Raw genomic sequence first — 13,439 nt, 5'->3', positions numbered from 1 at the left:
GAGGTATTATAGCACGTTCTGATAGAAACACAGTAAAAACATTTGAAAAGAGACCAGCAGGGTCACCTGCCACCTTTTTGCTTACATCGGAGAAAAATGGTAAAGAGGTTACCTTCTGGGCACAATCACTGGAAGGCTCTCTGCGCTCTCTGAACACCAACTATCCTGTGAGTCATGTGAAGCAATTGCATTTCACGAGGCTCGAGACCCGACGGTGGCTTGAGGTGGTTGTAAGAGCGGGCACAACAAAAGACGTGATTTCGCAGCCGTTGATTGCTTCAAGTCTTCCGATATATAGTAGCAACAAACAAAAAAGTAGCAACAAGAAGCCAAAGTTGACACCAGTTTCATAAAAAACATCAAAGAGGTGATTTGTCATAAAAATGATTTTATTATCCTAATTTATTATCGGATTACGGATATCAATGTTCCACTGTTTTTTCCCTTTACAATATATTACTATCATTAGACTGTTTTATACATTGTTTTATATATTAATAACTTTCAAATAATTTTGTACATGCTTGTGGGACTCACATTCCCTGGTCAGATGAAGCAGAAAAATGAGACAAAAAGGCACGTGATTGCTCGTGTGAGCAATACAGTCCAAAGAAACAAAGAACCGTCGTGGTTTATGTGAGTGCAGCTGAAATGTCCCCCGGTCTAATGATGGGCAGCCCCTTTGAAGCCTATTACATGTCTTGCCAGGGCAGCACATTAAGTCCAAAGCAATTTTCCATACCACAGCCCAAAATAATCACTTTCATGTGGCAACTGACAGCAATTATATCTTCTGATTTGCTCCGATTCACTCAGGAAAAAAAATAATAAAATCACACACCCACCCACGCTTTCTCATCTCCAAAGAGCTGATACTTTTACAGTAGAAACAATATAATTACTAGAAGGTTGAACCACCTTCAGGGGCTGCACTCAGATGACTCTATACATGTACAACTGTAGCTGAATATCAGATGTGGGCCATTTCAAACGGTGCAGCCTGCCATGAGGTCTGGTATGAATGTGCAGCTCAGTGGAACACACGGATTGAACATATTCTTCTTTAAAACTCAGTATTGGAAAGCTGTGTGGCCTGAGGGAGACCCGGTGTACTGTGTAGTCCGTGGTGTGAAATACCACACACCAGCACCACCGGCGCTCTGCTCGCTCTGAACTGTCCACAGTTTAAGATCTAACTGTGACTTGAAACGCTGCCCAAACTGTCTCAGAGGTCTTTCTCTGGTTTCAGTGCCTGGGATGCTTAATCCAGTTTCGTATCATCCACTTCTGACCAGAGCATCTCTGGACCACAAGGCGAAGGCCGAAGTTGGCGTCTTTGGACATTTCTACCTCCAAGCATCGTCCACTGTCCCTGCTGATGATCGGCCCATTCTGCAGTGAAAACGCAGACAAAAATAACAGCAAATTTTCAAAGTGCTTTTAAGGAAAAAACAGACTGCATGCACACGTCCAATCAGCACTTTTAAATCCGTTCGCACGTTTTCTTCTTACCTGTGTAAAGTCCCAAAGCCTCTGGGAAATCCTCGACACGGCGTCGCATTTTTTCAGACTGGGAGTGCGTCCTCTGCCATCATCGATGAGGCATTTTGTATCAGGCAGGAAGGTGGTGGACCCCAGGGGACCAAGCTGGAGAAGCCCCTCCGTAGAGTAGCGAGCCAGCTGCAAGCCAAAGGGAATCAAATGTGTTACACTACCTGAACTAACGAGCACAGTGGAAAACACAGCTTTATAAAAAGCAAACACTTGACTTTTTAGAGGGCATCGGTGGAACGCGCAAGATGGAAATGTGCTTCATTGGATGTGATTGAATGTGATTTGCAGTAATGTGCTTTACCTATTCTGCTCTACGAAAGCAGACAGGCAGAAATTACAGAAGCAGAGAGGAGAAAATGGGTTTAAGGTTTGATTGGCACATTGTGTTTTTCCTTCACTGTTATCTGAGTCATCTGCGCCGGTTCTGTCTGGAGCATGTTTGGGGCACATAACACCACATACCTGCACGAGTGCATCTTTCCCACTTTATCATCCTGATTAATTACCAAGTGCCCTGAATTATATATACAGCAACTTTAGGATAATTTTCTCTAAGTTGAAAGGCGACACGTACTGCCTCTCAGCTTTTTTTGTAAGTAATTTACAGCCTGTCTTGTATGTAATTAATGTACAAATTAAAAAATAAATCCCACATTGATATGTTGAGAGAGAGCATGTTGGGTAAAAAATAATAATAATGGGAAATTAATAGGGGATAGGTGGGGATAGGTTAATTGGATAATCCAAATTGTCTCTAGGTGTGAATGTGCGAATGAACGTGAGTGCGAATGGTTGTCTGTCCCTGTGTGTTGGCCCTGCGACAGACTGGCGACCTGTCCAGGGTGTACCCCGCCTCTCGCCCTATGACAGCTGGGATAGGCTCCAGCGCCCCCCGCAACCCTGAAAAGGAGAAGCGGAAGCGAATGGATGGATGGGAAATTAATAGAAGTCAAATGAAATGCCAAGGTCATTTTTGGGACTCTGAACTCTGGCGTATTTTATTTTCTTTCAGTTTTGATTCTAATCTTTTGATATTTAGAATTCTTAGTTAATAGTTTTGTATTCTTGTTTCTGTTATTATTGAATCTTCATGTTTTCGTTTACTCCAAGTTTCCCCAGCATCCGTTTGAGTCTTGTCAAGCCTTCATTTCTGTCATCTTACAATGCTGTGATTGCAGCCATTCCCCAACTCTCTGTGAATGGTACTCATGGCCATTGATCAGTGGTCTTTCATCAGTGGGTTTTGATCAGTGGGTTTTGGTCAGTGGTTGTTGATCAATGGTCATGAGAATTTGCATAATTAAGATTAAGGAACTGACCTCACAGCCCATTGTTCCTTCAGTGGGCTGGTTTCAGTCATTATGCAAATGTACTGTTTATAAGATTGAAACCTGCAGTCAGCTGAGACTGAAGAAGTCACTTGGATGAGCGACGAAACATTTCTCCCAGAAAACGCTACGTCCAGATGAACAGAATCAACTTTTGGAGATTTATTTCTGTCAGTTTTTAGTTTCTTCCTGCTTTATTTTGATAGTCACATGCCTCGTTTTACTTCCTCTACTTGTTGTTTTACTTGGTTTCAGGTGTGTCTCGTCACCTCCTGTGTCCACTGTGGACTTTAGGATTCTGCAGATTGTAGACCAGCTGAAATAAAAGGCAGGCTTTAAGTTGTTCTGTCTGTCTCAGAGTCTGTATTTAGGCACTATTCCTGCAACCTTCGGCATGAACAGAACTGAATTCAAGTCATAATACCAACACAGACAGTTTAATAGTTACTTTAAATGAATTGTAATCAACCACAAACTAATTAAAGCATTTAAAGCTCTCTCGCTATGATGCTACACTACACTGATTGATTTGTCGTATGGAAGCTGCTGCAGTTTCTGGAATTTAGATTTTTGCACTGTTGCAGTTGTTAAGCTAACAAGCTTTGTATTTCATACACTAAAATAGGCTCAAGTTACTTTGCATTGAAGCCACAGTGCAGCTTATTTATGGTACAGTTTCTCTTAACAACCAAAATTTGATCCCTCATTGTGCAATCCGGTGCATGAAAGCCTCTGTCGTGATACGTATCTATTACGCAAGGATACAGTAGAGATAACATTCATAATTTATGGGAATGATCCTCTCTGAAAAATGAGACCCCAAAGCTGGGGAGGTCTTCACTATGACGGCCAAGCTGCTTTGACTTCCCTAAATCGTCAAAATGCACGAGAGTAGGTAGTGACATGTTAAGTACTTTATATAACTTACTGTATCTATGTAACCTCCTGGAAGAATCGGTGTAATAACAGGAATCAAGATTTATGACAAACTTATTTATTTTACTTTACTCATGTGGAATAACCCACAGCTGTTCTACCAATGTGATTTCAATTATTCATTATTTTCTTTAAGAGCAGCTGCTCTAATGGTCGGACTTAAAAAATGTCATAAAAATAATAAAAAAAACCTTAAAGCACATGTACTGTTATAAAACTGTAAATGGACTGGTTCTTATATAACACTTTTCTACTCTAAGCATTCTCACAAGCGCTCCTTTTTTCCATGCTTTTTCAACATAAGTGCATTAAATCTATAACTCATACACATTCATACGCTGACGGATGAATCAGAGAGCAGTTTGGGATATGTATGTTGTCCAAGAATATTCAGACTGGAACAGCCAGGAATCGAACCGCCAACCTTCCGATTAGTAGATGAGCTGTTTACCTGGTAATGTTTTTGTAGCATTTTGCTTTGTATTAAAGTGCTTTACTCAATAAATTTTAACATTGAAATTAGGGCCGCCACAAACGATTATTTTGATAGTCGACTAGTCACCGATTATTTTTGCGATTAGTCGACTAATCAGATCATCGTCCATTGGACGTAAAACGTACAGCTTATTGCACCAGCGGCATCTGCTCTTATATAACTATCATTAGCTTACATCTTTAAGTGTTTAAGGTGCTAACTAAAAATAAAGACAAGATGATAGTTTATTAAATTTTAATGAAATCTGCAGATTGTTTTGGTGAAGTTTAATAAACTCCTTGCTATCTAAAATATAACAGGACACCGGAGTAAATTCTTGAGCATCTCACACTTCTGATAATCAGCTGTCTGCTTGACGTTTATTCAGCTGTGTAAAAACTATAACTTTAATCTCAGCCAAACCGATTTACTCAGGAACAAATAAAATACTAAAAAAGCCAAACAATAACATTTTTAAGTTATCTAAGTGACTTATATATCATGTTTAACCTGAGTAGCGAAAGACGGCAGAGGGTTTGAAAACGGTTTGCCGGGAGTCCGGTGTTCTCACGGCTCTAGTTAGCCTAGCCCCCGGCTAGCTATCGAGCTAGTGGCTAACAGACGTCTCCAAAAACGTCGGAGCGCTTTTGAAAATATGTGGTGTCTTGATAAACTGAGCAGATATTTGAGGTTTACACAGCTACATTCTCGCCTGAAAACATGTTAAACGTTTATTTTGTGAAACAGAAAGAATAATAAGAGTAATATTAAAACTAACTAGCTGCCGCCATTGTTGGAAACTGAGCAGGGCTGCTTCTTCTTCTTCAGGGTTTAACGGCAGCTGGCATCCTTGTACATGCAGTGCTGCCATCTTCTGTTTCAGTCCGTTATTACACTCTTAAATCCTACTACTTATTCCTGCGTCTTTTGGGATCTTACAAAGCTTCAAATGAAGCGTCGACTATTAAATCAGTCGTGACGATTTTGATAGTCGACGTATTCGTGACTAGTCGACTAATCGTGGCAGCCCTAATTGAAATGTTTGCAGCACATGTTTGTCTGAGTGGTGATTTTAGAGAGCATGGATGGAGAAACTAGAAATGCACATGCTGCCTCTATGGGTGATTGTTCATGTGAGAGGGGAGATCCATGCGGATTTTAAGCCAATCTTCTGTCATAAAGAGGCAAACAGGAAAACAATAAAGCACCATATCTTGGTTCACTTGAGGTCTACTGGAGCTGGCTGAGCTGATCACTGCGATACATATTTCATCAGCATCCTAGTAAAATATGCATCCAAATACGTGTGTGGAACTCTCATCGTACATGTCACATGCACATTTGAAACTTATTATTATTTATTTATTTGAAACTCACTACAATGGGAGACACAGTTTAATGACCTTTAGGCAGAGGTCATTATTACAGATGGTCTTATTAAGAATCATCTGTAGACCTCTTGGGTCTTTCAAGGTTTTAATGCTCTAAACAGATTTAATAAAGGTGTAAACTATGACTCGGCAAGACAAACTCCATATAATCCCGACTAATACCTGTTTACAGCTTAGTCTGGCAGCGTTTTATATGCTAATACGTTTAAAATGAGTCCATAACAAATAATTAACGCGAGGAAATGATTCTGCCAAGCCAATTAACCTGTGGCTCATGCAGCAACATTACACACTCCGGTGCATTTCTGCAATCACCAGAGTTTTGCAGAACATTTTTTGGAGGTCGTGCTAATAGCGAGTCTTCTTTGTTACGGTGATAGTGCAACAGTGGAGCAACTTCCTTGCTGCGCCACAAAGTCATACCACAGTTTGTGGCCAAGCCTCGAAACAGAGCGTGTGATTTTGTTAGCACCAAAATCCTATTAAAATGTGCTGGTGAAACACTGCGAAACCCTTTAAAAGAGATAATTAAAAAAAAAAAAAGGTCACGTCAACTCTGTCTGTTGTCCTTTATACTGCATGAAAAGCTTCTCCTTAAGTTCATTAACTGCCATCTGAAGACAGCAGGACAGATATTTGGATGAATCTGCAGCCTCTTATCAGAGAAGTGTATCGTTATTACACACAGCTGTCCACTCTGTTTCTTTTTATTAAATCACATGCAAATAATACTGAGCCACTATTAAATGAAACGCGCACATCACTACGCGCACAAGCCTGCTGATAGCGTCATACTCTGACCGTGTTTGTGAGAGAAGCCAGATTACCGGAGGATCAGGATACAGCAAAGAAAGCGATCCTAAAATTTTATCAGTGGACAATAAAATATTGCATCATTTGCTTTATGAAGGTAGATGTGCGCACACGCTAGTAGCGTAATGGGGCCGGCTCTGTGGCTCCACCACCATCCTTTCACTGCTTTGCACTGCTGAACAAATGTGAGACATTATCCATGATTTAGATTTCCTCAGGGAGAGCATGCACACACTCACTTCTCTGAAGCACAGCGAGAAGTTATCCTGATCAATTCTAGGTTTTTTTTATATCTTAAAAGAAGAAATTCTATAAATGACAAAACCGAATACAGCTGGCTCAAAATAATGTCGGTCATCAGTGTAATCTAATGATGCAAAGAAATCTAATTCATTTCCATTTGTTTATTTCCCCCTGGGGAGCAGGATTAAGAGTTGATCGAGCTTTGCATTACTGACACCGTGGAGCTCTTTGCAGGAGAGGCCAGTGAGGTGGTTTGCATCACTAAAAACGAGAGCAGTTTGCAGGAAAGTTGGGAAATGTTTGAAAAATGATGCATGCATATCTTGAGAACTGGATTTGGTTTCACTGTGCAAAAGAAAAATAAGCACAAAAACAGCACAAGGGCCTCCCACCCACAGCATCATTTGTTCTGGTATCTATTCAAGTAAAGGTTGTGCTGAGAAGATGCTTTCTCTTTTTTCCCCCAGCAGCATCCTCCCGCATATTCATATAATTGTTTCCTGGGAGTGCCCCAGTTTTCCAGTGTTTCCTTCAAATCCTGACCACATTTAAAATGAGTTTCGGATTTAATTTAATACCAAACTCCCAAGAGCCGCATGTTCTCCTCTCTTACCGTTAAAGAAAAATAAACTGCAGCATATTTAATCACGTTCTGAAAAATTCTTCACTTTCCGTGTGTTTAAATCTAACTGCAGACATACTGTATGTCAGCAATATAAGTGATTATGTTGACTGATGTTTTCACATTTTAAAATTTGTGCTTGCATATCATCTGTTTGCATGTTCATCTCATACTCCCCAGCTTCAACGCTCTGTTTGGAACCTGCATCGGGCTCAAGAGCTGATCAAGAGGACAGGAGGCAACATGCTGCCTTTTTATGGTTCATTCATTTTAAATGACTGCTGCACATGGATCACTGCTTATATCATGTATACGTGTACAGTGTACATTATAGCAAAGAAGTTTCAGTCTGTCGGGGAGGCAGCAGTTTATTCCTGAATTCACAGTGCAGCATAACAACCACCGCCAAAATACAGCAGAATCACAAAGATCTGTTCAGCAACAAGAAGAGAAACAGTCCCGATGGCACGGGCCCCACAGAGCCCTGATCTCAACATTACGGAGTCTATCTGGGATGAAGAGACCAAAGCAACTGAAGTCGTCTCAGTATCCAAAAGAACTGCTGCAAATTCTCCAACCCAGCTGCAAAACCAGAGTGCTTTGAGTGCCATGACAACGTGCATGCATGTTTACCAGCAACAAAGGCAACTGATGCTCACAGTACATATGAATTAAACTGAGATGAGCAACATTTAAGGCATAACTGCATTAACGCGGCAAATCTCCGTTAAAGAGTTACCGCGGATCGCCCCGTGCGTGGGGCTGCACGGCGTCAATGTGTTAGCGCGGTTAGCTCGTTAGTGCGGTTAGCTGGTTAGCACGTTTAGCTCGTTAGCGCGGTTAGCTCGTTAGCACGGTTAGCTCGTTAGCACGGTTAGCTCGTTAGCACGCTAATGCTGTCCAGCGTCATCCAGCACTAATATATACATATATATATGTGTATATGTGTGTATGTATATATATATATATATATATATATATATATATATATATATAAAATCCAAAGCCATCAATAAAGCGTATTAAGCTGCGATGCTGCTTTCATTTCAAGATGTCCAAGTGCATCCATCTCCTCATAGGTTTCTCTTCAGCATAAAGATGTTTAGTAGCCTAACTGCTGCACATTCCTTTCATATATACAAATCCCTAAAAGATGGATGTTGCTGCTCTAAAATTCACCACGTGGAGCCTTGAACTGAGCATTTTGGCTTTTGTCATTAAATTAGCAAAAAGAAAAAAATCTGACAAACGGAGCAAGAAGCGGGATGAGAAACAGAAGCACTTGCTCATACAGTGGCAACTTATCAAATACAGGGTAGCCATGCCCTAAAGCATACCCTACTTTATTGCCTATGTTGCTGTAAATGGGACCATAATTCACACAATGAGCACTGGGCTGTATCTAAGGGGTATTTTGATAACCTCATTAGGAAAAACTTTTCTTTTGGTGTAATAAATAAAGTAAGGAGCACGGTAATTTTCTCACTGACAATCCAATCTGTCTTCCTTTTCAACGAGAAGAGCTGCTGGCTATTAGATGGTATGTAGGGTTTGTAATTATTTGTTTTAGGGCTTTTTTTCCTTTACTTTTAAATAATGACAGCATCAGATAGACCGAGGGGTGGAATGCTATATATATATCCATAGCATATAGTCACACCCACACAGGTTAAGTATCACCTATTAAGGCCAATCTTGATTATATAACTCTACCTCTGTTACTTTTAAACTCATTGTTGTAGATAGCAACATGTTTAGCATTTGGCACGCTAACTGCCTGACTGCAGAAACTGACAATGATTGTTTAATTGTTGCTTAATAAGATGAACAGAGTGCCACTTATGACAGCAACAACCTAGTCACATTGATTGGTTGTTAGGCTGCTATTATTAGTAAGCATGCTGTTAACTGATGATGTTGGCAAACTTCAGACTGATTACAGTTTGCTGCAGAGGGCTGAGCTAAGCCTTTCTGGTGTATCTACTGAATCCAGATATTTTTGGACCGAGCAGGTCATTGCATTAAAAATAGCACTCCTATGCCGATAAAGTCAAGAAATATTTTCAGGTCGAGTCACAGAGATTGAGAAGCTGTAGCTCATGGGGGTGCAGAATTTGAAGCCGAGACACCTTCAAGTCATGTTTCATGGTAGGGGTGGAAGATTTTTGAAGATTTATTCTGGCTGCAAGAGCAAATGACAGGTCGAAACATCATTTAGAGTGAACAGGTTCTGAGAGAATACTTGAAATATTTGCAGTGTCCAAACATAACTTAATCTGTAAAAAGTGAGAACACCATGTGGTGAGTATTGGTCTTTCAAACTAGCATTAAGTTCAAAGGATGCTCGTTCTCCCTCTATGTGTATTCTGTGTTAGACCTCAATTTAATTTAACCATGAGAATATTTGTAGTATATGCATCCTGCATTGCTTAAAAACCCCTAGAGGGATGTGTGTGGTGGTCTATATTAATCAGCGAGTACCAATGGGAAGAACACATTTCTATTTATAGCATGTCTGTGCTTGGATGCTACATTGCCTAAAGTGGAGACTAATTGCACCACATCATCTTTAGGTTTAGTGTTAAAACGCAGAATGTGTTGATTTAAAAAAAAATCTGCTAAAGAATTTTCTGTAGGTTTCTGTATGTTTACCTTTTGCAAAGACACCCAATTTACAGACTTAAATGAGTAAGAATCAATACAACGCACTGACAAACAGTTTAATTAATGGCATTACTGACTGTTGAATGTCTGTATCGAAGACAGAAGTCAAAATAAACAGGAAATAGAGAAAGATCTGCTGACCTGGGAGGACATGCCGTGGCAGGGGTACAGGATGGCTTTATCATCGTCCTCAGAACCCTGGTCCAGGCAGTAGCCGCTGGCCTTGCTGTTTCTCACCTGCAAGAAAAACAAAAACGATGTTGTTTCTATGAAGCTGCTGAAAGCTCTGGTATTTTACATATCCAATATTCTTAAAAACAACCAAACAAACAGCTTGTTTCAAATATTCTCCATTTGAACCTTTGAGTGTTAGGTGCAAGAGCAAACACAAAATTGTTCAAGTACATAAGCATCGGAGGAGGTTTATTCTATTCTATATTCTATTTGAGTTTATTTGATTCTAATGGTAGTGTACCCTCAACAATAGGAAGGTGTTATATGTATACGGTTAGCATGGTGCCAGATAATTTCACCATCTCCTACACTCTGGTTCCTCTGTATTTAAATACAGCAGAAGTCTCAATGAAACTATTCTCATTTACATATTTTCTATGTGTGTTGGGTGTCTGTTGTCTGAAAATTGGAAAAGTATGAAACAGTGACTGAAATTAAGCTTGCAACACTTTTCCGTTGCACGGAAAGTCCAGATGTAATTCTTGGAAATGTCTTTTGACAAAATTACCATATACACAAGTTGAAGTTTGCCATGATTTTGGCTGTATTTAGATGGAAAATTATTAGTTTGAGTTAAGTCTGGAAGGGAACATTTTTTTCTCTCTCTGATTAATTCACATTGGCTAGTGGAGAAAGTTTGCCTGCAGGTCTTTCTGGTTAAATGCAGTCTTTTCTTTTCTTGCACTTGCAGTTTGACTAGCTTTAAGGAACAAAACTACTTGTTTAATAGGGTTGGGTACCGGTATCCGGTGCCATGATGGCACCGGTTCTGATATAAACGGTAGTAACCAGACCGAAAAGCAGCGCACATTTCGGTGCTTTATTTTTCCTGAGCTGTGATACACTTTAGATTCTAGCCAATCATTTTATGTTTCCGAGGATAGTAGGCGGGGCCAGGTACGTACGTTCTTTTAGAGCAGAGCTACAGATTAAAAATGCCCAAGGCGAAGCGGTCAAAAGTCTGGCTGTACTTCACAGCAAAAGATGCAAACTCAGCAGCTGCAACAAGTGCTTTAAGCTGATACTGTGATGCTGTCAAAGGAGGTAACACCTCAAATCCGATGAAACACCTGGCGACGCATAGCGTTTTGTTAAAAGCCGAGAAATGCGCCGTATTTGATAGCTTGCTGCAAGACCTCACACCGAGCACATCTACTGCAGGTGGGATGCCTGTTATCGACCCGGAGTTAGCAACATCCCCCAAAAACCTGAAGAGGAGAGTCCTGGCCCCTAGCCCTGCTAGTGTAGCAGAAATGATGAGGATGATGATGCAGCAGCAGCCGTTCTTCTCTGCGTGAGTAGATTAATGTTGTTCGTGTGTAATTGACGTTGAGTAGGCTAACCACGTTATTACATTAATGCATGTAAGGTGAACTAGCAAACATCATCATAGCTACATGCGGCTGTCTTCTTGTTTGATGGCAGATACTCCCTTCACCCTGGCCAAAAAGGCTGAAATGACCAAAGAAAAAGTGGAAAACGGTTAAACATGAGAGGCTTTTGGACAAAGTTTGTGTTTTTTCCATTGTTTAAGAACTGCTTCCAGCCAAGAGTGATACCATATATGCCCCATAGCTGCAGAAAAGGCTAACATTGTTATCTTTTTACAAAAAACAGCTGAACATGAGAGGTTTTTGGACCAATTTTGTGTTCTCCATTCTTTAAGCACCAGTTTGAGCACCGTTGAAGCACCGGCACCGTTTCAAAAGTACCCGTTTGGCACCGGTATCGGATAAAACCTAAACGATACCCGTCCCTATTGTTTAAGTTATGAAAAAGCATGCAGTTTGTTTAAAATATGTCATTTTGTCATATGTCAAAGCTCTGAAATTGATCTAAATGCCTATGCTCCTATATTTGTGGGATTATTCATGACATTTCAATTCAACTGTATTTGTATATAACCAAATAACAACAACAGTCAACTCAAGGTGCTTTACATTTTAAGGTAAAGACCCTACAATAATAAAAATAATCCCCCAAAAATAAGATGACCCCCTATGAGCAAGCGCTTGGCGACAGTGGGAAGGAAAAACTCCCTTTTAATGGGAAGAAAGAACCAAGCTCAGGAAGGGGCTGGAGTGATGGGAGAAAGTCAAAAGGCCAAACGTATCAAGTACATAAGGTGTATTTTTTTTAAATCAGAAATTTAAGAACATATTTGAGAAGATATTTCCCCCTAAAAAATTGATTAATAGCTTAACTCCATACTCCACCTCCACCCACCAGTGGGGTGCTCCTCACAGTTTGCGAACCACTGGTGTATGTGAAAGGAGAAGCTGGTAGAGACAAGCTCGCTGAGTATTATTGAGCAGTTTTCTTACTGCCTCTCTTCTCAGCCTTTTCGGTCGGCTCCTGCCTTTCTTTTCCATTTCATTTACAGATTAGTGTAGGTGGGATTTAATTCTCCGTTAGGCACAATCTATGCAGCGAAGAAGAGAGGCAAAGGGGTGCGAGCACTGCAGATAGTACAGTACAAATGCTCAGCAAGACATTAGTAATGGCAGCTTTCTGGGACACATTTTAATTCGTCTGTTGGGCGGTTATTGTTGCACAGCTAATTTTACTCTTGACATGTTTTTTGTGTCAAGAAAAAAAGTCTAAAAGAAAGTGACTAAACCAGGGAAAAGCATCTTTAGCATTGATTTTAATGAGATCCCTGTGAGCTGAGAAAACGGGGTAAATACGAATATTTTGTACAAAATGTTACCCCATGAAAATGGCCCAACATTATATAACTTAATAAATTACCGGTTTCACATTTGGTTCAAACCAAAATAATAGTATCAGAGCAGCCTTTCAAAACCTATTATTATTTATTATCTAAGAAGGTAGATAATAGTCTCTTGAATGTGAGCCACCATTTAATTCCTCTGTGCATGTCACAATACCTCTGTGATACTAGCTCCACTGTGGTTTGTTCACACAGCAGTCTTCACAGAGGCTTTGATAGATATTATCGGGACACGACCAGCCCCAGTTCAGTCTCCCCCCTGTCCTCCAGACCTGCAGATGATGCATTGAGCAGGAGGCCCGTGTTTGGTGTGATTTGAATGAGTAAGGCTTCGTTTCCAGGTTGCGACATGTCTATCGTGTAGTTTTGTCAGGGAGCGTTCCACTCGGCTGGTTTGGTCAGCATGGCCGAGCGCGGTGCTGATGCTCGGTGACAGATGAGGCTC

At 40.5% G+C, this 13,439-nt stretch overlaps 1 protein-coding gene across 1 annotated transcript in view; it reads right to left on the bottom strand.

The window, feature by feature from the left end:
• Positions 1-371: 371 nt before the first annotated feature.
• galnt9 (polypeptide N-acetylgalactosaminyltransferase 9) overlaps positions 372-13,439 on the bottom strand; it is a 123,139-nt gene continuing 110,071 nt past the window's right edge. The window contains exons 9-11 of the mRNA XM_085179361.1: positions 10,168-10,263; positions 1,513-1,680; positions 372-1,392 (exon numbers count right to left, since the gene is read on the bottom strand). Of these exons, the coding sequence (XP_085035487.1) occupies positions 1,246-1,392; positions 1,513-1,680; positions 10,168-10,263 (411 nt within the window). The 3' untranslated portion in view covers positions 372-1,245. The remainder of the gene's footprint in view (positions 1,393-1,512; positions 1,681-10,167; positions 10,264-13,439) is intronic.

This window comes from Neolamprologus multifasciatus, chromosome 12 (assembly GCF_963576455.1).
Source record: "Neolamprologus multifasciatus chromosome 12, fNeoMul1.2, whole genome shotgun sequence".
Taxonomy (NCBI): Eukaryota; Metazoa; Chordata; class Actinopteri; order Cichliformes; family Cichlidae; genus Neolamprologus; species Neolamprologus multifasciatus.
The sequence above is the reverse complement of the archived record's forward strand: the minus strand, read 5'-3'. Positions and strand labels throughout refer to the sequence as shown.